General features: G+C 37.2%; 5 protein-coding genes across 5 annotated transcripts in view; 2 read left to right on the forward strand and 3 right to left on the reverse strand.

The window, feature by feature from the left end:
• LOC106083148 (high-affinity choline transporter 1) overlaps positions 1 to 7,221 on the reverse strand; it is a 28,347-nt gene extending 21,126 nt beyond the window's left edge. The window contains exon 1 of the mRNA XM_059361592.1: positions 6,231 to 7,221. The gene's annotated coding sequence lies outside the window, so the exon portion shown is untranslated. The remainder of the gene's footprint in view (positions 1 to 6,230) is intronic.
• Positions 7,222 to 11,907: 4,686 nt separating this feature from the next.
• LOC106083147 (RNA cytidine acetyltransferase) lies at positions 11,908 to 15,636 on the reverse strand. The gene is made up of 8 exons (XM_013246004.2): positions 15,339 to 15,636; positions 14,823 to 15,270; positions 14,598 to 14,761; positions 14,054 to 14,543; positions 13,468 to 13,992; positions 13,231 to 13,330; positions 12,190 to 13,171; positions 11,908 to 12,108 (listed from the first exon to the last, which is right to left on the reverse strand). Exons 1-8 carry the CDS (start codon positions 15,539 to 15,541, stop codon positions 11,994 to 11,996), a joined length of 3,027 nt encoding a protein of 1,008 aa, XP_013101458.2. The 5' UTR covers positions 15,542 to 15,636; the 3' UTR covers positions 11,908 to 11,993.
• A 1,226-nt stretch (positions 15,637 to 16,862) lies between these two features.
• Positions 16,863 to 17,871, forward strand: LOC106083146 (probable U3 small nucleolar RNA-associated protein 11). Its single transcript, XM_013246003.2, has 2 exons — positions 16,863 to 17,519; positions 17,599 to 17,871. Exons 1-2 carry the CDS (start codon positions 16,941 to 16,943, stop codon positions 17,806 to 17,808), a joined length of 789 nt encoding a protein of 262 aa, XP_013101457.1. The 5' UTR covers positions 16,863 to 16,940; the 3' UTR covers positions 17,809 to 17,871.
• On the reverse strand, positions 17,857 to 20,284 carry LOC106083145 (kanadaptin). The gene is made up of 3 exons (XM_013246002.2): positions 19,026 to 20,284; positions 18,779 to 18,967; positions 17,857 to 18,709 (listed from the first exon to the last, which is right to left on the reverse strand). The coding sequence occupies exons 1-3, from the start codon at positions 20,208 to 20,210 to the stop codon at positions 17,948 to 17,950; spliced, it is 2,136 nt and encodes a 711-aa protein (XP_013101456.2). The 5' UTR covers positions 20,211 to 20,284; the 3' UTR covers positions 17,857 to 17,947.
• A 1,693-nt stretch (positions 20,285 to 21,977) lies between these two features.
• LOC106083095 (DNA polymerase theta) overlaps positions 21,978 to 25,482 on the forward strand; it is a 35,802-nt gene continuing 32,297 nt past the window's right edge. Inside the window, exon 1 of the mRNA XM_059363035.1 lies at positions 21,978 to 23,274. Coding sequence (XP_059219018.1) covers positions 22,069 to 23,274 — 1,206 coding nt within the window. The 5' untranslated portion in view covers positions 21,978 to 22,068. The remainder of the gene's footprint in view (positions 23,275 to 25,482) is intronic.

The raw sequence follows: 25,482 nt of genomic DNA on the forward strand, positions 1-25,482 counted from the left end.
CCTACTTAAGTTAATGAGCATAATTACAAGTACATCCATATTTAGTTGTGGTGAAAAGAACATGGTCACTCACTGTTCCCATAACGATTATTAGCAACAGAAAAAGTGGGATTTCTTTTTAAAAGGCTGAGATTTGGAAAATTAAGTAAACAATTAAAAAGGTGTTAAGTTCGGCCGGGTCGAACTTTGGATGCGCATCACCTCCGGTATATATGTAAACCACCTTTCGTTATAATCCGGTGAAAAGTGCATAATTTAGTGCATAAGTAGCTATATGGAAATATGGTACGATTTGGACCAAATTCGGCACGGACATTGATTGTTCTAATAAGTACAAGTCATTGTTTAATTTTGTAGAACAAAATATGTGTCTTTTTGGGTAACTATATCCAACTACAGACCATATATGACACTGTGTAAAATTTCGACGAAATCGGACAATAAATGCGTCTTTTATGAGCCTAAGACCTTAAATAGAGAGATTGGTCTAAATAGCAGCTGTATTGAAATCTGGACCGATTTAGGCCGAGTTACAGAAAGTCACTGTCCCTAATTTCGGCGACAAAAAATGCAAAAATACAAATTTTGCCTATGAACATTCTACCAAGGAACAGGGGCAAACTTCTCACATATTAATGAGTGCAGTCCGATTCAAGTTTAAGCTCAATGATAAGGGGCCTCCTTTTTAAAGCCGAGTCCGAGCGGCGTATCGCAGTGCGACACCTCTTTGGAAAGAAGTTTTACATGGCATAGTACCTCACAAATGTTGCCAGCATTAGGAGGGGAAAACTACCGCTGAAAATTTTTTCTGGTGGTCTCGCCAGGATTCGAACTCAGGCGTTCAGCGTCGTAGACGGAGATGGGTCTATATGGCAGCTATATCCAAATCGGGATCGATCTAGGCCAAATTAGAGAGGGATGTCGAAGGGCCTAACACAACTCACTATCCCAAATTCTTGGCAAAATCGGACAATAAATGTGCCTTTTATGGGCCTAAAACCTTAAATCGAAAGATCAGTCTATATGGCAGCTATATCAAATTTTGGACCAATCTGAGCCAAAATGAAGAAGAATGTTGCAAGAGCCTAACACAACTTACTGTCCCAAATTCCGACGAAATAGGAAAATAAATGCGCTTTTCATGGGCCCAAGTCCTTAAATTGAAAGATCGGTCTATGTGGCAGTTATATCCAAATCTGGACCGTTCTGGTCCAAATTGCAGAAAAATGTCGAGTAGTCTTACACAACTCACTGTCCTAAATTTTGCCGACATTGGACAATAAATGAGTCTTTTATGGGCCCAAAACCTTAAATCAAAAGATTGGTCTACATGGCAGCTATATCCAAATCTGGACCGATCTGGGCCAAATTGAAGAAGAATGTTGAAAAATCCTAACACAACTCACTGTCCCAAATTCCGTCGAAATCGGATTATAAATGCGCCCTTTATGGGGCCAAGACTTTAAATCGAGAGATCGGTCTATATGGCAGCTATATCCAAATCTGGACCGATGTATGCCATATTGCAGAAGTAAATCGAGGGACTCAACTTAACTCACTTTCCCAAATTTCGACGATATCGGATAACAAATGCGCCTTTGATGGACCCAAAACCTTAAATCGAGAGATCGGTCTATATGGCAGCTGTATCCAAATCTGGACCGATCTGGGCCAAATTGAAGAAGGATGTCGAAGGGCCTAACACAACTCACTGTCTCAAATTTTAGCAAAATCGGATAATAAATGCGCCTTTTATGGTTCCAAAACCTTAAATCGAGAAATTGGTCTATATGGCAGCTATATCCAAATCTGGACCGATCGGGATCAAATTGAAGAAGGATATCGACTAGCCTGACACAACTCACTGTCCCAAATTTCAGCAAAATCAGATAATAAATTTGACTTTTATGGGCCTAAGACCCTAAATCGGTGGATCGGTCTATATGGGGGCTATATCAAGATATAGTCTGATATAGCCCATCTTCGAACTTAACCTGCTTATGGACAAAAAAAAGAATCTGTGCAAAGTTCCGTAATTTCAACAGACGGACAGACAGACGGGTGGAAAGACAGACGGACGGACGGACAGACGCACGAACAGACGCACGGACAGACGCACGGGCAGACTGACGGACAGACCGACGCACAGACGGTCAGACGGACGGACAGACGGACGGACAGACGGACGGACAGACGGACGGACAGACGGACGGACAGACGGACGGACAGACGGACGGACAGACGGACGGACAGACGGACGGACAGACGGACGGACAGACGGACGGACAGACGGACGGACAGACGGACGGACAGACGGACGGACAGACGGACGGACAGACGGACGGACAGACGGACGGACAGACGGACGGACAGACGGACAGACGGACGGACAGGCGGACGGACAGACGGACGGACAGACGGACGGTCAGACGGACGGACGGACAGACGGACGGACAGACGGACAGACGGACGGACAGACGCACGGACAGACGGACGGACAGACGGACGGACAGACGGACGGACAGACGGACGGACAGACGGACGGACAGACGGACGGACAGACGGACGGACAGACGGACGGACAGACGGACGGACAGACGGACGGACAGACGGACGGACAGACGGACGGACAGACGGACGGACAGACGGACGGACAGACGGACGGACAGACGGACTGACAGTCGGATGGACAGACGGACGGACGGACAGACAGACGGGCATGGCTAGATCGTCTTAGATTTTTACGGCGATCAAGAATGTATATACTTTATAGGGTCGAAAATGGATATTTCGATGTGTTGCAAACGGAATGGCAAAATGAAAATACCCCCATCCTTCGGTGGTGGGTATAAAAATTGAAAGCACATTGAAATAATTTAATGACTAAATTATGTTGGCCTCTGCCACCATTATGATCCGGTATGCACTTGTACTCTATGGAACTGTGCAAGCTCGAAGGGAAGACGAATATTCTATCCCGGTACGGGAAAACTATGAGCACCACATAGATTGGAACTTTTATGTTCATCATTATCATGAGATAACGTTTTTAGCTGGGAACTATGGGGCGAGTTCACAGCATGGGGTTGCCCAAATACTGAGTGCCTATGATACTCGATATCACAAGGCTATTTCTTAGCCCATTTAAATAACCAATGGCCATAACATTTCGAGGAGATCGGTCCAATGGACCGGAACCAACAACGACTCACATGCAAATATGTGGCTTAGAAAGATGTCAGTATGGTTTGCATACCACTGCGGACTACTGGATTATTTCTGCAGAATAGGTGCAGACCGCGTGTAGGCCAGTTAAGAAGGTGACAAGAAGTTACAGCACTTGCTTTACATACCATCACCCGGTTTTTACGGCTTACAGATTTCGACACTAAGGTATGGATGCAAAATCACACTAAGGTATGATGCGAAATCAGACTTGAACCAACTTAAAAGCATAAAATGAAAAATGATTAGTGATTATGTAGCAGAGAATTCCCGTCAAAGATTTCTTTGAGGATACCTCTTATTCCCCCTATGAAACAACTTTTTTCAACATTTCAAAGGTAAAGGTAAGGAATTGTGAAAGAAGAGCCAAAACCTAATGACACGTACATCTACGTTTTGAACATTTACATCGGGAAATAACCTTACAAAAAAGAAGAATTTCAACACTCTGGATGATTTTCTGATTATTCGGCATACGATCACTTGTAATCTCTATACCCTATACCACTACTTTGGTAAAGGGTATTATAACTTTGTGCATCAGTACTTCCCGATTCAATATAGCCTATCTGTCTGTCCCTGGATTGTTGTAATTGAGGTATATGTCGCATTTATTATCCGATTGTCATCAAATATAAATAAAAATCAAGTAAGAAGTAAAAGCGTGGTAAGTTCGGCCTTGCCGAATCTTGAGAACCCATCGATGTATGATCGAGAGACCGGTTTACATGGGAGCTATATCAGGTTATAGACGGATTTTGGACAAATTTAGATTTAGACAATACATCGCATGCAAAATGTCAGCCTGATCGGACAAAAATTGCGGCTTGTAAGGACTCAAGAAGTCAAAATGGAAGATCGGTTTATATGGGAGCTATATCAGGTTATAGACCGATTTGGACCGCACTTGGACATAAATTGTGGTTTGTAAAGGCTCAAGAAGTCAAGTCGGTCGATCGGTTTATATGGAAGCTATATCAGGTTATAGAGTGTGAGTGTGAGAATGATAGTGTGAGTATATGTGTGCGAGGAGCACACAATTGCAATTATTTGCAAGCCCATGGGCCTGCTTGAAATTTCATGTACACGTACAAAGTAATATGCAATAAGTGAGTATTTTTGTCAGCCACTGGTCTATACGCTCAAATACTCACTCTTTCTCTCTAGTAGAAGAGACACAAGAGAATAATTATTAGACCGGTCGTAACAGAACTCTATGGGCAAAATTTTAGCTAAATCGGACAAAAATTGCTGCTTCCTGCGGCTCAAGAGAGATCAGTTTATATAGGAGCTATATCAGGTTATAAACCGATTTGGACTATACTTAATACACTTATTGTAAGTCTTAACAGAACACTATCTGCAAAATTTCAGCCAAATCGGAAAAAATGCCGCTTCCAGCGTCTCAAGATGTCAAATCTGCTATATCAGGTTATAGACCGATTTGAACCGTTCTTGGCACAGTTGTTGAGACGCATAACATAAAATTTCAGCCAAATCGGTTATAAATCGTGCTTGGGCTCAAGAAGTCAAATAGGGCGATCGGTTTATATGGGAGCTATATCAGGTCAAAGACCGATTTGAACCGCACTTGGCATAGTTGTTGAAAGCCATAACAGAACACTACGTGCAAAACTTCAGACAAATCGGAAAAAAATTGCGTCTTCCAGGGGCTCTAGGAATCAAATCGGAAGATCGGTTTATATGGGAGCTATAACCAAATCTAAACCGATGTGACCATTTGCAATCCCCAATGACTTACATCAACATTTAGTATCTGTGAAAAATTTCAAGCGGCTAGCTTCATGCGTTCGACCGCTATCGTGATTTCAACAGACGGACGCACGGACGGACGGACATGGGTAGGTCTACTCATAATATCGAGAGGGTCAAGAATATATATACTTTATGGGGTCCTAGATCAATATATGGAGGTGTTAAAAACGGAATGACTAGATTAGTATACCCTCATCCTATGGTGGTGGGTATAATCGCTAACAATGGTCTGTCGCATATAAAACTCGGCCTAGTTGAACTTAATTTAGGCTTTTCTCCAAAATTTAAATGTAGTGTCGGCGGCTTAAGAGTCACATTAACCTTGAATGTCACTCCCTCATAGTGCGGTTTTAAATTTTGTCTTGAAGTTAAGTGACCCAATTAACATAACCATGGCACGAAGTCACATAATATTCATGGTTAATAATAGAAGCTACGAAGAAGCAGCATTTTTAATTTTTTATATATCTTTGGAACATTATAAACTCTACTTAAGATTTACTTTTCATAACTACTTGGTACAAATCTTCTAAATTTTCTTCATTATCTTTACTACACGAAAATATTGAACAATTCAATATTTCCCACATTATTTTTATATCACGTTGCGTCTCATACGTTTCACTTTAATTTTTCTGTTATCAATAATTTCCTTGCCAGTTATGGGGGGCAATTCATCATACAATTCTTTAATAAATTAAAATTGCCGCGAAAATAAAACGCAGTTGTCCATATTTCTTGAACACGATTTACTTAAATTCTTGTACACATCAATTAATTGTTTCCAAAAATCTATAAATGTGGAGGTTACCTTCGACCATGCATATACATTTGTATACACACGCATGTAAGCAAGTAAATGGTTATTGGTATATGCTTCTCTTTATTTACTTGTCTCAGCCTAAAAGTATACCATTAGTAAGGTTGTTAGAATTCAAACAACATGGCGTTACAGCTGTAAGAGAAAGCACGTGTGTCACCAAAAACCGAAAGAGAGGAAAATCAAAATTAGCTCTTGGGTTTCTTTTGGGGGGAGGGGGGAAATGGGGTATCTTTTTGGTTAGGCCATAAAAAATTCATTCACAAATGTTTTATAACTCGCTTTATCATGTGGCAGCACATTTTGTTCTTTTTTTTTTTTGGAGGGGGAGAGGGAATTTTGTTTACTCTCTTTCTTGGGAAACACACCAAATTCTATTTGCTTATAAATCATCCAAGTAATTACTTACCTGCCCTATCCTCTAACTCTGTGTCTCTGCGCCAAAGATAAAAGTCAAATTTTTCTATGACTGCTGAATGCCAGAGAGCTCAGCTAGCAGTCACGCACCAAATTAGAAGTTGAAAATGTTAATTTGGTTTGTTGTTGTGAGTTTTCTCGCCGTTTTCAAAGCAAAATAGGATTTGACTTAAAATTATGCAACTTTAGATTTTTATAGAATACGTTGTAGTAGTAGTTTGTAGTTAATGACAATAACCAAAAACACAGCACTTTACAGGTAACTTATGGGTAATTTAATTTTTTGGGTTTTTTCCTTTACTTTCGGAGTGTGGACTAAACGATTACACAAAATAGTTGCAAGTTGTTTGTATTCAATTTAATTTTATTTTTTTATTTTACAAATAAATAGGAATTTGTTATTTTTAGTTGTGGTATGCCTAAATGTAGGCTACACTATTTCGGTGATTTATAGCTGATGCCTTAAGCTTATACTTTACTCTGTGAGTAGAGGTGAGTTAGGTATGAGAGTTTGTGTGTGTGTGGGTGTTTCTGCTTTAATTTCCACAACTATCGCCCCAACGCAGGGACGTCTTTTGAGACGGACTATTTCGTGTTTTATATCGAAACATGGGCTCTTCTTCTGATTTCGTTAAATTCACACATAAACACAAACATTTAGTTGCCGAGGACACTGATGCTTATCAAAATGGATTTGTTTGTTTTATTACTCACAGACCCACTTATATTGATTATATAATGGCCGAGTGGTTAAGTGCTATGTATTTTTTCTTTCACAAAACCAGCCAACAACAAAAAAATATCTTTTGGGGTAGTAAACAATCTTGGACGATCGCGTTTTTAAGAACTGTTTAACACTGATTGGTGACGTTCAACTTTCACCTTAAAATATGCCACACTTTCTAAATGCTTTATTTACAATTCTCTTAGAGAATGTTAGAGAGCGTCTCTCTCTCTGAAATAAAAAGTTTATAGCTCTCTCTCTCTCTCGCTTTAAGTCACTCAACACTTTTCGCCAAAAGCGCGCGCGCCTAAAAACAGACTTCTTTTTATTTTTACGAAACAAAGTAAACGTCACAGCGGATATAAATCATCTGTACTGCTTGTTTCCCCCAAAATCAGGTGGCTGCATAAATTTTTTCTTTTTTTTTCTCGGTCACTCAAACACTTGTCATGTTAATGAAATTTTGAAGTGTTGGTGGATTTTTTCAAAAAAAAATTCAAATTTTGCCAGAACTATTTTCTATTTTTTTGAATTTTCTATATGTCTGATTGGTCGTTTTTTTATTAAATAAATAAAAACACTTTAATTTTTTTTTTGTAATTTCGTTTTCCAAAAAAAGTTTTTAGATTTTTTTGTTTCGTTTCTTTGGCAATTCCTTCATGCGCTTTTATGTTGTTAGGGGTTCTATGGTAAATGGCTTACTGAACTTCATTGGTCGATTTTGGAATATGCCATTCCTTGTGTATAGGTATTTTTTCAGGTTGTCAGGAATATTTAAATTCCAGTGTTTACTTATGGTTCAGGTGGCAGTGTTGTCAGTGTTCCAAAATGAACTTCTCATACGCGGTTCATTTCTCTCAAAAAAATCACATTTTAATGAATTTCTCTTGAAATTTTCCAAGAAGAGAAAAAGTTATTCTTCCCTTAAATTTCCCCTGCACAATAAACGATTCATTTTAAAACGTTCTCTTTATGGCCATTGGTCTTCTTGTAGGAGAAAGTGTGGTGAAAGCTCACAAATTTATTTTTGAGTTTATTTGTTATATTTCTCTTTAATTACAAGATAAATATTTGAATTATTTGTACACAATGAAATAGTTTATGACCAAAGGTTGTGAACTTAGAGTGTTAAAATGTTAACACGCAAAGAGTAAGTGCAGGAAGATTTTTCCAGTTTGGTTTTCGAGAGGCCAAAAGTCAATAAAATGAAATTTTCTCTAAAGGCGAAATTTCAGTGAAATTTTCTCTAAAAGCGAAATTTCAATGAAATTTTCTCTAAAGGTAAAATTTCTCTACAGACAAAATTCCAATGAAATTTTCTCTAAAGACAAAATTCCAATGAAATTTTCTCTAAAGACAAAATTTCAATGAAATTTTCTCTAGAGACAAAACTTCAATGAAATTTTCTCTACATACAAAATTTCAATGAAATTTTCTCTAAAGACAAAATTTCAATGAAATTTTCTCTAGAGACAAAATTTCAATGAAATTTTCTCTAGAGACAAAATTTCAATGAAATTTTCTCTAAAGACAAAATTTCAATGAAATTTTCTCTAAAGACAAAATTTCAATGATATTTTCTCTTAAGGCGAAATGTCAATGAAATTTTCTCTTAAGGCGAAATGTCAATGAAATTTTCTCTAAAGACAAAATTTCAATGAAATTTTCCCTAAAGGCGAAATGCCAATGAAATTTTCCCTAAAGGCGAAATGTCAATGAAATTTTCCCTAAAGACAAAATTTAATGAAATTTTCCCTAAAGACAAAATTTAATGAAATTTTCTCTAAAGACAAAATTTCAATGAAATTTTCTCTATAGACAAAATTTCAATGAAATTTTCTCTAAAGACAAAATTTCAATAAAATTTTCTCTCAAGACAAAATTTCAATGAAATTTTCTCTCAAGACAAAATTTCAATGAAATTTTCTCTAAAGACAAAATTTCAATGAAATTTTCTCTCAAGACAAAATTTCAATGAAATTTTCTCTAAAGACAAAATTTCAATGAAATTTTCTCTAAAGACAAAATTTTAATGAAATTTTCTCTAAAGAAAAAATTTTAATGAAATTTTCTCTAAAGACAAAATTTCAATGAAATTTTCTCTAAAGACAAAATTTCAATGAAATTTTCTCTAAAGACAAAATTTCAATGAAATTTTCTCTAAAGACAAAATTTCAATGAAATTTTCTCTAAAGACAAAAAAAGACAAAATTTCAATGAAATTTTCTCTAAAGACAAAATTTCAATGACATTTTCTCTAAAGACAAAATTTCAATGAAATTTTCTCTAAAGACAAAATTTCAATGTAATTTTAATAAAACACAGAGGTTATGACGCCAAACGCCTGAGTTCAAATCCCGGCGTCAACACAAAAAAAAAATGTCAGCGGTGGTTTTCCCTTTACTAATGCTGACTACATTTGTGAGGTATCCTGTCATGTTAACACTTCTCTACCATGTGGTGTCGCTGTGCTGCGCGCTGTTCAAACTAAACAAGTAAAAGCGTGCTAAGTTCGGCAGGGCTGAGTCTTATATACCCTTCACTATGGATCGCATTTGTCAAATTCTTTGAATGACTTTTTAAACCCTACACCACTACTGTCTGTCTATAAGTCCGTCTGTCTATGTTAATTTGCGTACAAAGTACAGGTCGCAATTTTCGTCCGACCGTCTTCAAATTTGGCACAAGCATTTTCTTGAGTCTAGAGACGAAGCCTATTGAAATTGGAAAAAATGGGCTCAGATTTGGATATAGCTCCCATATATATGTTCGTCCGATTTGGAATAAAATTGCAATTATATCGTCGAACTGGCCGAACTTAGCACGCTTTTACTTGTTGTTCACTTGAACATTCTTTGAATATCACTGCAAGTGTTTTTTTGAGAAAATTTTCTTCGAAATAGAATTTATATTTTATTAAAGTTCATTCTAAGTTTTATTAAAAATGCATTTACTTTCTTTTAAAAAATCCGCAATTACTTTTTGGGCAACCCAATATATGCTTGATCCTCTCGACATTCTGAGTCGAACTAGCCATGTCTGCCCGTCCGTCCGTCTGTCGAAATCACGATAGAGGTCGAACGCGTAAAGCTATATGCTTGAAATTTTGTACATATAATTAATATCGAGTAGGTCGGTAGGTATTGCTAATGGGCCATATCGGTTCAGATTTAGATATATCTCTCATATAAACCGATCTTCCGATTTGATTTCTTGAGCTCCTGGAAGCCTCAATTTTTATCCGATATGGCTGAAATTTTGCAAGTGGAGTTCTTTTATTAGTATCAATAAGTGTGCCAAGTACGGTCTAAATCGGTTCATAGCCTGATATAGCTCCCATATAAACCGATCTCCCGATTTGATTTCTTGAGCCCCTGGAAGCCGCAATTTGTATCCGATTTGACTGCAATTTTGCACGAGGCGTTCTCATAGTACTATCGACAAGTGTGTCAAGTACGGTCCAAATCGGTCTATAACCTAATATAGCTCCCATATAAACCGATCTCCCGATTTGATTTCTTGAGCTCCTGGAAGCCTCAATTTTAATCCGATATGGCTGAAATTTTGCAAGTGGAGTTCTTTTATTACTTCCAACAACTGTGCTAAGTACGGTCTAAATCGGTCCATAGCCTGATATAGCTCCCATATAAACCGATCTCCCGATTTGATTTCTTGAGCTCCTGGAAGCCGCAATTTTTATCCGATTTGACTGCAATTTTGCACGTAGTGTTTTGTTATGACTTTCAACAAGTGTGTCAAGTACGGTCTAAATCGGTCCATAGCCTGATATAGCTCCCATATAAACCGATCTCCCGATTTGATTTCTTGAGCCCCTGGAAGCCGCAATTTTTATCCGATTTGACTGCAATTTTGCACGTAGTGTTTTGTTATGACTTTCAACAAGTGTGTCAAGTACGGTCCAAATCGGTCTATAACCTAATATAGCTCCCATATGAACCGATCTCCCGATTAGACTTCTTGAACCCCTGGAAGCCGCAATTTTCATCCGATTTGGCTGAAATTTTGCATGTAGTGTTTTGTTATGACTTTCAACAACTGTGCTGAGTACGGTCTAAATCGGTCGATAACTTGATATAGCTCCCATATAAACCGATCTCCCGATTTGACTTCTTGAACCCCTGGAAGCCGCAATTTTCAACCGATTTGGCTGAAATTTTGCATGTGGTGTTCTATTATGAATTCCAACAACTGTGCTAAGTACCGTTCAAATCGGTCTATAACCTGATGTAGCTCCCATATAAACCGGTCTCTCGATAATTCTTGTTCGATTCCTAGAAGCTTTAATTTTTGCTGGTTTGACAGAAGTTTGGTATGTAAAATAAAACTGTGCCCTACAACTTAATTTATTTTGTATAAATTTATAGCAGAATCCATGGTGGTGGGTTTCTAAGATTCGGGCCGGTCGATTAGCTCCCTTTTACTTGTTTTATAACATTTTTTTCCTGGAACTTCCATGAAGTTTTATTCCTACCAATTTTTGGAGATAATCGAATTCCGACAAAAAATCTTTGAATAATTTTCTGACATCTTTAAAAAATTCAAATATCTACAAAATTTTGTTTTTAAAAATCGAATTTCGGTGAAATTTTCTGTTAACACAGATTCCGTCGAAATTTTCAAAATTCTGTTTTGTGGAAATTTCTATAAAAACCATGTTTCAACCAAAATTTTATTGGGAAAATCAAATTCTAAGGAAATTTTCTTCGAAAATCAAATTTTGACATTTTTTCCAAATTCGTTTTAATTTTCTTCAAAAACAAATTTTATCAAAATTTTCTAAAAAAACCTAACATTCGTAAAAATTGTTATTAAAATCGAATTTGCCAGATTTTGATCCCACGATTTTTTCTTCTACAAATTTACTTAAATTTTTATTGTCCAAATTCAAACATGTCCAAATTCGAACAAAAATTTGTTTCAAATATTTAAGATTTTTTTTTGTGGGCGTTTTTATTTGTAGTATTACAAAATACCATTTATACATACACTTATACAAAATATAACTATAAACTATATCATAGATTTATTTTTTGATTTTTTACCAAATTTCATTTTTTTCTTTTTGGGCTCTGAGCCATTGTCTGTTTTTGAGGTATCCAAAGGTTCATCCAAACGTTTGACACCGCTAAAATTAAAAAAAACAAAACAAATGTTAGAAAATTCTTTAACAGCCTATAAAATGCGTAAAAATTATTAAGAAACTAACCTTTTAACAGATATCAATTTCGATTTACCCTCTTTGCCGGATAAAGCCTTGGACCAATCCTCATCACTGCCTTTGATGGCAAACTCCTTAAGACTTTCCATTTTTAAACGTTTCAAATCGTCTTTTTGCTTCTTGCTTATTTGTTTTGCAGTCTCTTCCAATTCATCGTTTAGAGATAAAGCTATGGGCTCGAAGTCCTCACCTCGTTTAAGTTGTGTTTCACTCACCATGGTGCTTTCTATATGACCTTCCACAACATTGGAGAAATATTTCGAAGCCTTTTTAATTAAGTCATAGAATTTGGCTAGAATTTGTTGACCTGGCATATTCAGCTCACCAGCTATGCCATCCACTGTCTTGCCTTGAACACCTATGGCCAAGAGTATAGCTTTCTGCAGTGTATCTATGGGTAGATCAGTCATTTTGCCTTGGAAATATAAATAACTAATGTCATTGGTAAGATCTAATATCAAACGATATTCAATTTGATTGCGTGCGTAGGACTCCAAACGCTGTAAATCGTGAGGCAGAAAGTATATGTCCAATACTTGTTTGTTCAATTCATCATGGGGTATTTTAACCCATTTGTTGTCTAGCAGCGAAAGAGCCAAACTTGTAGGGAACTCTCTAAAGGCTTTGCCCATAAGTTTTATGGCTCTTCTACGAAAATCATTGAAATAAAGACTTAGCCATTCGGCATTGACTTTTTGATGAGGAGCTCCTGACTTATCCAATGTATGTAGCATAATGCATGAATGTTCACCAGTCAAATCATTGGCTTTTTGACTCAGATAAACGGGAACATAGCCCAGATTTTTCCAGAATTTCAATAGCTCTTGCGTTAACCCATATGAAGTGCCCATATAATCAATGTTTTCGGGTACTCGTTCACTCAAACGCTTCAGCAAAGTGGGAATTTTGCGCTTGGGACGAATTTGTTCCTTAAGAAGGCCCACATCTTCATCTTCAACCTCTTCGATGCCTATGGAATAAGAAATTACATAATTTTGAGAATTGTTAACTTAGACGTTAAACACCTACCATTATTATCCTCATTATTGGCATTGTTTTCATCCAAATCGGTAAACTTTCCTGCATAATAGTCCTTCAATAACTTCAAAGCACGCTTGCCATAGCCCATCTGGAAAATGTTATGCAAGAAATATTAATATCATGTTTTTCCCAAGTAAAACTTCAGAGCAATCACTACAATTGAAAGTTCAAATTGGACTTGCTTTCCTCTGAATGATTGCTATGTTTGCCTTAAAAAAATCTAACCCTTTGATAGTTTGGATGTGTGGCAATGCGCACCACTCTCACACCAGACAATTTGGGGAATTCCCTATCACCATACTGCTCGGATACATTCCATGGTATCAAATCACCACTAGCCTTTTTACCTCGCCCTAGAGAATCTGTTATGGTTTGTGATGATATTTCACCTTCTAAGGCTACTTGCACAACCACCAGAATTTCTGGCAAATGATCTTTACGCTGTATGGGACCCAATAGACAAAACAAATGATGAGCAGGAGCATCACTCATCATTTGCAAATCGTTGGGGCTATTCTTATAATGTGAGGAAACATAAATTGAAACAAGACGATGTAAAAATGATTCGGCTGCTTTGTGATATGAAAACAAGGCATCACGATCTATGTAATACAGTTCACAAGCATCGGGTGTGGGACAGCCAGAGCTTATATTTGGTACAGTATTGGTGGCATCCAAGCACAGCAAGTTTATCAACCAACTCTCAATGTCATCTCCCTCAGAGTAACGTATGGATTCATCAAGCTTGATCTAAAGAAAAAATAAATTAATCCTTAAAGGGGAAAAATCTAAGACCATTTTAAAGTCTTACCGGTGGTGGTGCCGCATTTTCCTTTTGCAATTGTGATATCAACTTCAAGCTCAACGACCTGCCAGTGCCTTCATAACCATTGATGGTTGAAGCCATAAATATCAAATAGGGACCCATCATTTTCTTTACCAACGGCAAAGGTATGGCAGCTGCTTCGTCAATCAATAAAAGATCAGCAGCATTCAAGAGATGGGTGTCATTGGGTGCTATATATTGAATAGTCTGACGACTAGAGCGTGTTATATTAATGCGTATGATGGCTTTTTTATAATCGGGATTTGTGGATCTTATTATGGTATAATCTGTATGTTCCTGATATTCCAAGGCATCGAAACCTTTGAGAACAAATTCAAATAAGGTTATCAAATTTTCTGGATGGGGTGAAGTTACATAAATGTTAACATAGCCAAAAGCTACTGCAGCGGCAATTGAAAGACCCATGGCAGCAGATTTACCACGACCACGAGCTGCAGTCAAGGAGGTGGGTGGTCTGTAACAAGAGTTGAAATAAATAAATAAAAAAGAGTCCTAAAGCCCGTCTTACTTCAGTTGTTTCTCTGCCAAAGCTTCAATGAACTGTGCCACCGCCTTGGCTTGGTCGTAGGTTTTGCATAAATTTACCAAAGGCCCCGCCGGTGGGGTATCACGCAAACTTTCCTTTAATTCCACCAAAAGTTCATTATTTTCCGACTTGTTAATATCTGCAGGCTGAAATAAAAACAAACAAAAATCTTAAAAAATGAAAATCAATGACATAGATTTTAATTACATTAACCGGATTAACATTGGCCGTCTTGGAGCTCAAAGGCAGCACAGTTAGATCATCATTAACCACCAGGCAACGCTTGCAATCGGCCAGCGAGAGTATGAGACGCTCATTGAAGCGACATGTCACCGTCTGATGAGCCTCGGTACGAAAGCGTTTGTGCACATCCATGCTCATGGTGAAAAGTTGTTTCAGTGAAGTCAAAGTTTTCAATAGCAATATGATAAGACCACCACCTTCCACGGTTTCCACAGTCCGAGCCAACAAGTTAGGTGTTAAGGCTTCGAAATCTTGTAAAACGCACACCCCATAAGTTCTGCCCAATATGGCATGGGTTTCTGAATAGTAACGGCCATGTATGGTTGTGGACACTCGGAAGGTATCAAATAAATCAGCATCGTTGATATCAATCTTTCCAGCTGCTATTTTCTTGGCACGTTTCTTGCCATGGCTTTAAAAGAAAAAGAGAAATTTGTTACTTCCTTTTTTTATATAAAATAAAAAAAAAATGTAACAAACTTGGATATGGCCTCGTCTTTATTCTTGTAACACCACAATACACTGGGTCTGGCTTTTACTGTGGACTTGGTCAGAATATCATAAAGTATGGGCACTTGATCTCTTCCCTTATCGCCGATAATAATGAACATTGTGCGGTGGCCCAATTTAACGCCATTTTCAATCATCACACGTATACGATTGTCAATTTTCTTTTTAACCATTTTATTATTTATGAAATATTAATAAAATTCCAAATTAAAAATATATAAAATTCGTATGCAACAACCCGTATCAAACGAAACTTCAAAAGGAATTTAATGCACGTGTACGAGTTTGTTTTGGTTTTCTTTGAGCGAAGCTAGGGTTGCCATAGCTCTTATTTAAATCAGTGATGACAACCATAAGATTTCATATTAACAACAAAATGACTTTGTTTCCATTCACAATAATTATGCTTATGCTTATGCTTAGATTCCCAAAACGTATTACAGCTTTAAATGATAGTTCTATAATCTATAAACCTGTGAAATAAACCTGCTTTAAGGCTGCAATAAGTTTTATGTATATGGGTATAACATATATCAGAATTCACTGAATAAGGTTAAGCCAAGCGATCAGCCGACATACAATTTTTGTAATTTTAGGCATTGAGGATGTCAACTTGTTCTCTTTTTACATTCTTTCTTTGTTTACGTTTTCTCCTATTGGATGACATTTTCTATTGGCAGATTTGACATCTTTAATGATGTTCATTGGGACTATCCACTTGACCTAACCTTCCTCCTAACCTTATTTGCGAAAAAATATAAAACTATAATAGCAGATGTATGGTCAGGAATTAGTGAATCCTGGCCGTACATCTGCTCTTTTTATATTTTTTCGCAAATAAGTAAAATAAGAAAAAGAAAAAAAGAACCATTGAAGCCAATAAGACAAACAAAAATTATGCCGACAATAGTTTCAAGCGTTGCACAATAAATTTCTTTTTGCAATTTTCCTCACTATAAACCGAATGCTACTTCTTTGCTATTTTCCGCAAACGTTTCGCCGGCATTGTTTATATGGAGTTTGGTATGTACTAATGACATCATTAATCCAAAAATTCCATTTCCAAGTTTTCAAATGTTCTGCTAAACCATCATCATTAATGCACATATATGCGTCTGAACTTATTTTCGGTACGTCCGTGAACTTTTGCCTTTAAAACAAACTTTACATTTGTGTCTCTTGAATCACATGTGTGGGTGGGAAAAATTAAAGAATTTGGTCTTAAAGAAGCTATGCGTAATTTCCCCGAAATACGCATTTACATTCCAATTCATAGAAATAAGGGTGTGCTTTAACGCCTATTTCTAAAATTATATTTATCATTCAAATACCATGTATATTGTTGTTCAAATATTGATTTCTTTTAACATTCACGATATTGCATTTTCACCTATTACACTGTTCATTGTATTTTTTTCTTATCCTCATCAAATAAAACTTTTCTATTGACATCACTTCGAAACCAGATGAGATGGCAACTCTATTGTTTACTATCTGTCATCCACATGTGCTATTGTTTTTCTGTTATTTGTTAAGTGCTGACCTGAAGTCGGAAAAACTCCTGCATGCAAAATGTCCTCCTGGAAAAAAGCATCCAAAAGTAATCAAAAAGTCCACAGAGAAAGACATCAGCCCGAGTCACGTGCTCACCTGGGCTTATTGGAAAAGAAAAAAGATTATCGCAAACGAGCTCGCGATGCTGAACGAAAAAGCAAAACATTACAATTGTTGCACAAACGGGCACTTAATAAAAATCCCGATGAATTCTATCACCACATGATTAAATCCAAACTGCACGATGGTCAACATCATGAAGAAGAAGTGGAAAAGGATGAACACAGCAAGGAACAATTGGCTTTGATGGAAACACAAGATCTAAAATATATCACAATGAAGCGAACCATGGAGGCAAAGAAAATAAAGCGTTTGCAATCACAGCTTCATATGATTGACTTTGCCAATACGGTGAGCAACAAACATTTGTTCTTTGACGATGAGCCTGGTAATAAGGAATATGTAGAGGGTAAACAATTGAGTGATATGGCATTGGCAGAACGCCTGGAGACACATCCAAGTATGTTGAGTAGAAAGACAAATAGACCCAGGTTAAAGGATTTAGAAAAAATGCAGATACCAGAATTGAGTCCGGAGGTAAGTGTATTCGAAAGACAACTTCCAACGGAACGAAAAAATCTTTTTTATTTTGCTTGGTTTTTTACTTTATTTTTAGGAAATTAAAAAGGCCAACCTGTTGAAGCAACAATCATACCAGGAACTTTCCAAGCGCATCGAAAGGGAAAAGGAATTAGCGATAGTACAACAAAAACTGGAAATAAAGCGTGCCTTGCAGCAGCCTCGCCTGCTGAAGCCAAAGAAAAAGAAGTCTGGCACAAAAGATGCAGCCCCCGTTTATGAATTTAAGTATGAGCGTAAGAAATAATTAGATAATGCCAATAAATATCAAGTTAATGGGAAAGAATAGAAAGAATTTTCGTAACAGAATTGTAACACATTCAGAATAGCAAATTGTATCCTGACTTGTCTTTATTTTTTTTAACCCTAATATTATTTGTTTACATCTAGTATCCATATTTTTCATTTAATTCTGTAATGCCATCACCCGATTGATTTTCTGGTGGTACCCATTTGGCATATTTCTCTGTGGACTCATGTTCAATGTCTTCATCGATGTCCACCTCCCGTTTGCCTCGTTGTCGATTGCGTTGGCGGCGCTTCTTTGCAGTATCTCTGGCAGTTATAGACTCTGATGTTTCGTTTAAGCTATAACGCGATATGTGTTCCATAGAAGACTCCTTTGAAGTTTTGTTTACAGTATCATCATTTGGTTTTTCCATGTCAAACGAAGTTTCATTTTCCTCAGATAACTTGGCCGTGATACCTGGCGACAGTGATGAGTCATCCAATACTTTCTTATCCTCATTTGTTGTCTCCTTATTGTCTTGCGCAGCTGCATCTGTAGCACTTTCAAATACTTCATTTATGTTTAATTTTGTACCACTTTTAGCTGATGTAGGTCTTGCGCTCTCTGGTACATTGTCATTATCTTCCTCTTCTATCTCTTCCTCATCGGATGCTAAACTGTGGTGGGGCTTGATTTGTTTTTCAGATGGAGCTGCCAAAGGTTTGACTAATTTAAATTTACTAAACTGATTACGTTTTCCTATCATAGGCATTGGCTTTTTCTTTGCCTCGTTTTTGTTCTCAAGATCTTGGGGATTCATTTCTAAGGGATTTTTAATGAATGGCAGATCTGCAGGTTTGGCAATTTTCAGAAGCCTTTGGTTACGCTGGATTTCTGTTTTGATACGTAACTCTTCCAGCTAAAAAAAAAAAGCCAATTTAACATTTTTAGTTTATAGCGTGATTTTTTATGTCGTGAAATATCTTACCCTTAACTTCTTTATCTCGGTCTTGTCCATGGGTGTCTCCTTATTTTGTAGATTTTCCATATAACTATCCAAATCATCACCCAGTTCTTTTTCCTTTTGCATTTTTAAACTTCTTTGCTGCTCTTGATATGCCAGAATATTATTTCGAATTTGATCCAGTTCGCGATTTAATTCGGCTTCTTGTTTGAGCTGTTAGTAGAAAAATAATTTGTTCATTGTTATAATAACAAAAAATCCCAAGACCTACCAAATCCTCATAAGTCAGTGTCACGCTTGTCGAGGCATTAGCTTTTCTCTGTTTCTTTCTGGCCACATCGCCAGTGCGATCCCAAAATTCATCATCATCTGAATCGGAATCTTTTGATTTCTGCTTTCTTTTCAACGGCTCTTGGTTGGCTTGCCTTAGAACTCCATGGCGATCCAGAATTCGGCAGGCCTCTAATGCACATTGCACCACACACTCTTTTTTCTTGCCTTTATGCACCACCTCGGCAATTATGGGACGTCCGTTGTCATCATCCAAGGGTAATTCAACCCGACATACAAATGAACCCGCCGACATTTCATCGCATTTATATTCCAATTGCAAACCCTCCCGTTCAAAGTAACCCCTTAACGTCTTTTTGGGATCATCCAAAAATAATTCCTCATTATTGGTCGATGCATAGGGATTGTGAGTGAGATCTGTCTCTTCGTCGGCATCATCACCCATGCCCCAGCTGCAACCTTCATTGCGTTCACGTTCTTCCGCTTCTTCAGCCATGCGTTGTTTTTGCAAAGCAGCTTCTTCCAAATCTCGTTGGCGTTTAGCTTTGAGCTCCGTTACAGTCAATTCGGATTCTGGCTCCTCATCTTCTGAGGGTCCTTGTAAAATATACGATCTGGTGCTGGCACCCAAACGCAAAATAAAACCTACCTTAATACGTATATAAACCTTAGGTGGTATACGTTGTTTGTTTAGAAACGTTCCATGTGTACTATCCAAATCGTATATGTACCAGCCTTCCGGCGGCCCTTTGTTGTTGTCATCTTCCACATTTTCTGTTTCGCTGTTGTCCTCGGCATTTGCTGTATCATTTCTCATTGGCTTATACTGCAGAATGGCATGAAATCGGGATATAGTCGGATGAGCCATTTCTATGTCGTTCTCCGGCAGTCTACCGAATGTCCAGTAAGGTTTGTTTTGTAAATTTTTCACTTCATCTATTATTTGCCCAGATTTGAGTACCTCAAATGAATAATTCCGATTGGAGTGAGGGGTGCCTGACCACAATGGAACTTTGTATGGACAATTTTGTTGTGCTTGTACCTTTCCGCTGTCTCGGTTTTCCTCCTTTGAATCCCCGGTGGACTCTTTTATTGCTTCTGTTTCACTTGCCGGTTCATCGGCTTTGGTCGGCATCGGCATTAAAGGCTTCTTAAATTCTTCCATGATGCGCCCGGCAAATGTGTATGCTTTTCTAAAATGTTAATATTCCGGAGTAAAGAATCCAAGTTACCATATGGGGTTTGTTTACTTGTAGAAGGCGATAGTATTGTTGATGTCGATAAAGCAGTTGATGGTTATCGGCTGCAGGTAGTGACTGTTCACATTTGAAGATGTGTCGGGAAAGAAAAGCAACCTTGTTCAAAATTCTTTAGAATGCATTTTTTAAGATTTTTGATTTGATTTTTCTAAATAAATTTGATTTTCAAATAATTTTTTTCGCGTACGTTCATTAATTTTATCTTCGCAAAGCAAGAGATGTAAAAAGTATAGCATTGCTTAGAAGTTAGTACGCGTTTATCCTCTTCCTTCTTCAAATTGACATAGGAAATTGTGATAATGCCGTTTTTAAAGACACGATTTTTTCTACCTAATGCTTGTGTTATCAGTTCGTATAGAGTTACAGCTGTTTTACAAGGTTTTGAATTTTTGATTTCTTTACTCCATTTTAATAAACTACAAACACAAAACTGTACTATTGTCCATTATTGTTAAATAACAACCTTTTAGAATCCCGTTGCCAATAACAATAAACAATAATTTTACTTTTTTTATGCTAAATAAGCCGTTTAATTTAGTCACGTCTGCCCACAATGTAGGCGGCTAAGTTATGCCGCACGCAAGTTGGTTACCAAAACGTAAATGAATTTACATGGGACTTTGCTCAATGAAACTCAGAATGCACTTATAAGGTCAGGTCATGCGAATAGCTGAGTATAATTTTTTATGTATGTTTTGATTTTGCAGTAAATCTTAATGTCAAAGGTATGATAACACAGCTGTAATTTTTTTCTAAAATCTTAAAAAGAAATTCTATTTGATCCGTTATTACACAATTAAGCAACAAAACAGTGTTATAATGATGAAAATACAAATATGAAGCACATTTGAAGAAGATAAGTTGTTTAAAAAAATTTTATTTCTAACCATTACCCTTTGACATTTACGACATTTACCACACAAGGTAGTTTCGCTAGGGATAGATTTTTGTTGCTGTGCTAATGACGCTACCTCTTAATTATATCATGAATTAAACCATGAAATCAATTACCAGGAAGTGTACCGTAAACAGCTGAGTACAATTTTTTGTCGCGAAGTGCTCTATCTGTCAACGAGTTTTCGTTGTGTGTGTGTATTATAGTTAAGAACCATATAACACACAAACAGTGGAAATGGATCGAACTAGTAACATACCGAAAATCAGTAGAGCAACAGCCACTACCTGTAAATGAATATATCTTGAATGAAACTTCAAAAATTTCTGTGCTGTCAAAAATCTTACTAGCCCCTGGACCACTCAAAAATTATTGACTACATTTAACGTCATATTTTTATTGGGTTGCCCAAAAAGTAATTACGGATTTTTCATATAGTCGGCGTTGACAAATTTTTTCACAGCTTGTGACTCTGTAATTGCATTATTTCTTCTGTCAGTTATCAGCTGTTACTTTTAGCTTGCTTTAGAAAAAAGTGTAAAAAAGTATATTTGATTAAAGTTCATTCTAACTTTTATTAAATATGCATTTACTTTCTTTTAAAAAATCCGCAATTACTTTTTGGGCAACCCAATACTATCCCCACAACTTTGCTACCATTCGACACACAGCTAAAGTCGATTATCGAACTTTTAAATCAGTAAAAGTCGACTTCGACTTATTTACGTAAGAAGTCGATTAATCGATTGGTCGAAAGTCTACTTTGGGATCCCTAGTGCCTAAGCGCCTAGAATTTTGTTTACATTTATTTCAAATTGTAATTTTATTGTCCCTTGTATTGTTGATTTACATCTCCTTGGAATCTACAAATGGCGTTCTCACAATCATTCGAATTTGGCAATAGCACTTTGATGAAATTAGAAAGTCAAGCTAATCGGGCTTTACAAGATGACCAAGAAAATTGCGATCTCAATGAAAAGGCTCTGGATGTTATATTGGAGTCTCCAAAATCGAATAATAGGACGTCTGTATTCTCAGCAACAAAATCACGTTCTCGTGTTTTACACACTACCCAACGCAATAATGTGAAGACTGCAGATACTACCCATCATAGGAAATTCAGGCGCAGTAAATCAGATTCTACATTACCCAAAGCAGTGAAGGAACTTAGTTGTGACAATTATTCGGAATTTTTTAAAAGTGACTTTTCATTTCCAAACAATGAACCCAAAGAAGATGCTCATGTTGCAGCTAAAGAAGAATCTTATCTTAGGGTGTCACAAATAGAAGCGGCATTTAGTGGCATAGATAAGATTCCAGAAGAAGAGCCAAAGGCAACATCATTAAGAGAATCAGAGATAGATGCTGCTTACAACCTGTTGACTGGCAACGAGAACTCCTTTAAAGTAAATAATGATGATTTTAATATTACCGATAATGAAATTGGCGAAAATGGCGACGATGATGAGGATGGCTCTTTGGATAAGCCAATTTTCTCTGAAGATATAAGAGATTTCATAGAAACAGAAGAACCTAATGACAAAGAAGATTTGTTACAAAATTCTTTGCCTCTGTCGCTTGTTGAGAGAAAGGAAGCACATTATGAAGAACCCAAGGAGGTCTTGCATGAAATTAGCAGCTTCTTGTATCATCCAAAAGATAATCCTTCTAATCTTGAAAGAACCCAAGCCATACACAAGGAACTAGAAACAAGCCACATGATATTCAAAGAGAGCGAGAGGCCAGAAATGAATGCAACATCAGAAAATATAAGTTTAAGTCACATGTCTCCAGATCAACTCAAATTTACCCAAGATTCACCAGATATTAAGAACAAAGTATCCCAAAGTGTTGATGTGTACAAAAAGCAATCAATGGAAAAATCAAATTTAGAAAATAAATCAGTCAGCAAAGCTGCACTGGAGAAAAAGAAAGACATGGTTTTATCTCAAAATATTGAAACACTCAAGTCCATATCAGCCTGGAATTTGCCATTGAGTGTTCTCAAGGAATATGAACGTAAAGGTGTTATAAAAATGTTCGACTGGCAAATTCAGTGTTTGAGCAATCCTAAGGTAGGTGTATGAAAGCGTAGATAATTTATATACCTATAATAAATAGAAAACTAAATTGAATATTTTCTTAGCATTAAAAATTGTTCCGTAAGAGATTTTTGGCCTTGGGAACTTCAAATTTCTCATATAATTGTTTATATGAATGCCATTTCATATAAAAAGCTTTATATATTTTTAATTTGGTCATACATTTTGAATAAGAGTAAGGTTTTAGTACATTAGAATTTTTCTAGATTTAAAAACAAGAAATACTCGTAGCATCGCTTCTACGGACGAAGTCCTTATGGTCGTACCTATTCTTATGTTGTTGTTGTAACCGCATTTTCATGTGGAGGTGGCGATCCTCGTCAAGCTCTTGTATGTGATGTGGCTCGTTCCGGTCCAAAGGACCGATCGCCGCGGGAACAAAGTGGCCATTGGTTATTTAAAGGCGCCAATATCTCGCCTTGTCATATCGAGCATCATAGGCACTCAGTATTTGTGCAAGAGCCGGTGCGACTCAGCCTTTCAATACGACTCTTCGCTCTATACCGCTGATTGTCCGCGACTGCCGTTGCATTTCACTATCCGCGACCTGTGGACGCGCCCGATAGCTTGCAGCTAATCTTCTCGTGACAGCAATGAACACCTCACAGATCGGACCTTAATGTTTCAGCCTGTACGGTGCTCACAGCTTTTCCGTGCGCGAATAGCTGTGCCTATTCTTATGGCTACCAAAGGCGGATTAAAGGTGAAAGAGTAGTTTAGAGTAGAGTAGTAGTTTAGAGTAGAGTAGTAGTAGTTTATTGGGATGCGCATCACATACTGCTCAAGGAATACAAAAAAATGATCTGAGCGGAAAAACGTAACTTCTGGTTACGTTTTCTGAAAATAGTTCGATGGGGATAACGAGGCCGCCAATATGAAATGAAAAAGTTTTCTATCTTAAACGTTAGTAGATAAAATGGAAATAAGAGCAGAAACAACAAAGGGGATGTTGAGGCTTCTGAGGAAAACGCATTTTTCATATCATACGACAGGACGCAAGGAGGCACCCAGAATTTAGGAACATTGAGATTGATCGAGGGCTCGTAATTACAGAATTAATGGTTTAGGAAGGCCACCGTGGCGCAGAGGTTAACATGGCCGTCTATGACGCTGAACATCTGGGTTCAAATCCCGGCATCAGAAGAATTTTTAATGATGGTTATCCCCTTATTAATGATGTGATGTATACATTTGAGAAATCCCGCCATTTTAAAACTTCTCAAACAAGTGGTTGTAGCAGTCGCTACACACCGAGAAGGCAGTCCTTACCGACGAAGAACTTCATCGGCTCCCATGGGACACAAGTGGTGTCGCTATGATACATGTCGCACTATGGTTCCAATGACCCATTTTTATTTTTTTTGGTCAAAAGTAAAAATGGAGATTTGACATGTTTTTGGTTTATTCAAATAGAAAACACAGAAACAACAGTTTTTATTACAAATGATAACAAATTATCAGTCAGGGGTAGGTTTAATTTGAATAGTTTCCTGTGGGAAATATAAATAGTAAATCTATACTGACTTACTATTGACTTTGTCACCAGGACTTCTGACAAATTGTACACCAGCCTATGTATTTTTGTTATAGACATTTTATATGAGCTTGTTATTCAGAAGTCTATATTGAAATTGTCAATAGTAAGTCATTAGGGAATATACCTTTGGGGCGGTTTTGGGCCTAAATACTTGCACCCAATTTTTTAAACCATATTCGTATCTAACTCCCAAATATCTTTCATTTGAGTCTCACATTGTCCCAATCGGTAAATATTTCCTCCTGGGGGTTTTGGGGAGTGGGGAGGCCTCTCAGACACCAAGGAATACATTTTTATGTCAGATTTGTACTCTACTTTTAAATATCTTTCATTTGAAATCCATATTTCCCAAAGCGATAAATTGGTTGGTGTTTTTGTGGGTGGGGTTCCCCCCGAACACTTAGAGTGATATTTGTAAACCATATTCGTACTCTATTCTTAAATACCTTTCATTTGATACCCATATTGTCCCAATCGATAAACATGTCCGTTCGGGTGGGTTTTAGGATGAGGCGTCCCCCCAGGTTATTTGACCCCAAAATTTCATACCACCTTATGGGGTACCATAAGGTGGTATGAAATTTACTACAAAATTCCGATGCACCCTCCGAGATCTGGCGTTTTTGAAAATGGGGGTAATGGGG

This window comes from Stomoxys calcitrans, chromosome 2 (assembly GCF_963082655.1).
Source record: "Stomoxys calcitrans chromosome 2, idStoCalc2.1, whole genome shotgun sequence".
In the NCBI taxonomy this organism is placed as follows: domain Eukaryota; kingdom Metazoa; phylum Arthropoda; class Insecta; order Diptera; family Muscidae; genus Stomoxys; species Stomoxys calcitrans.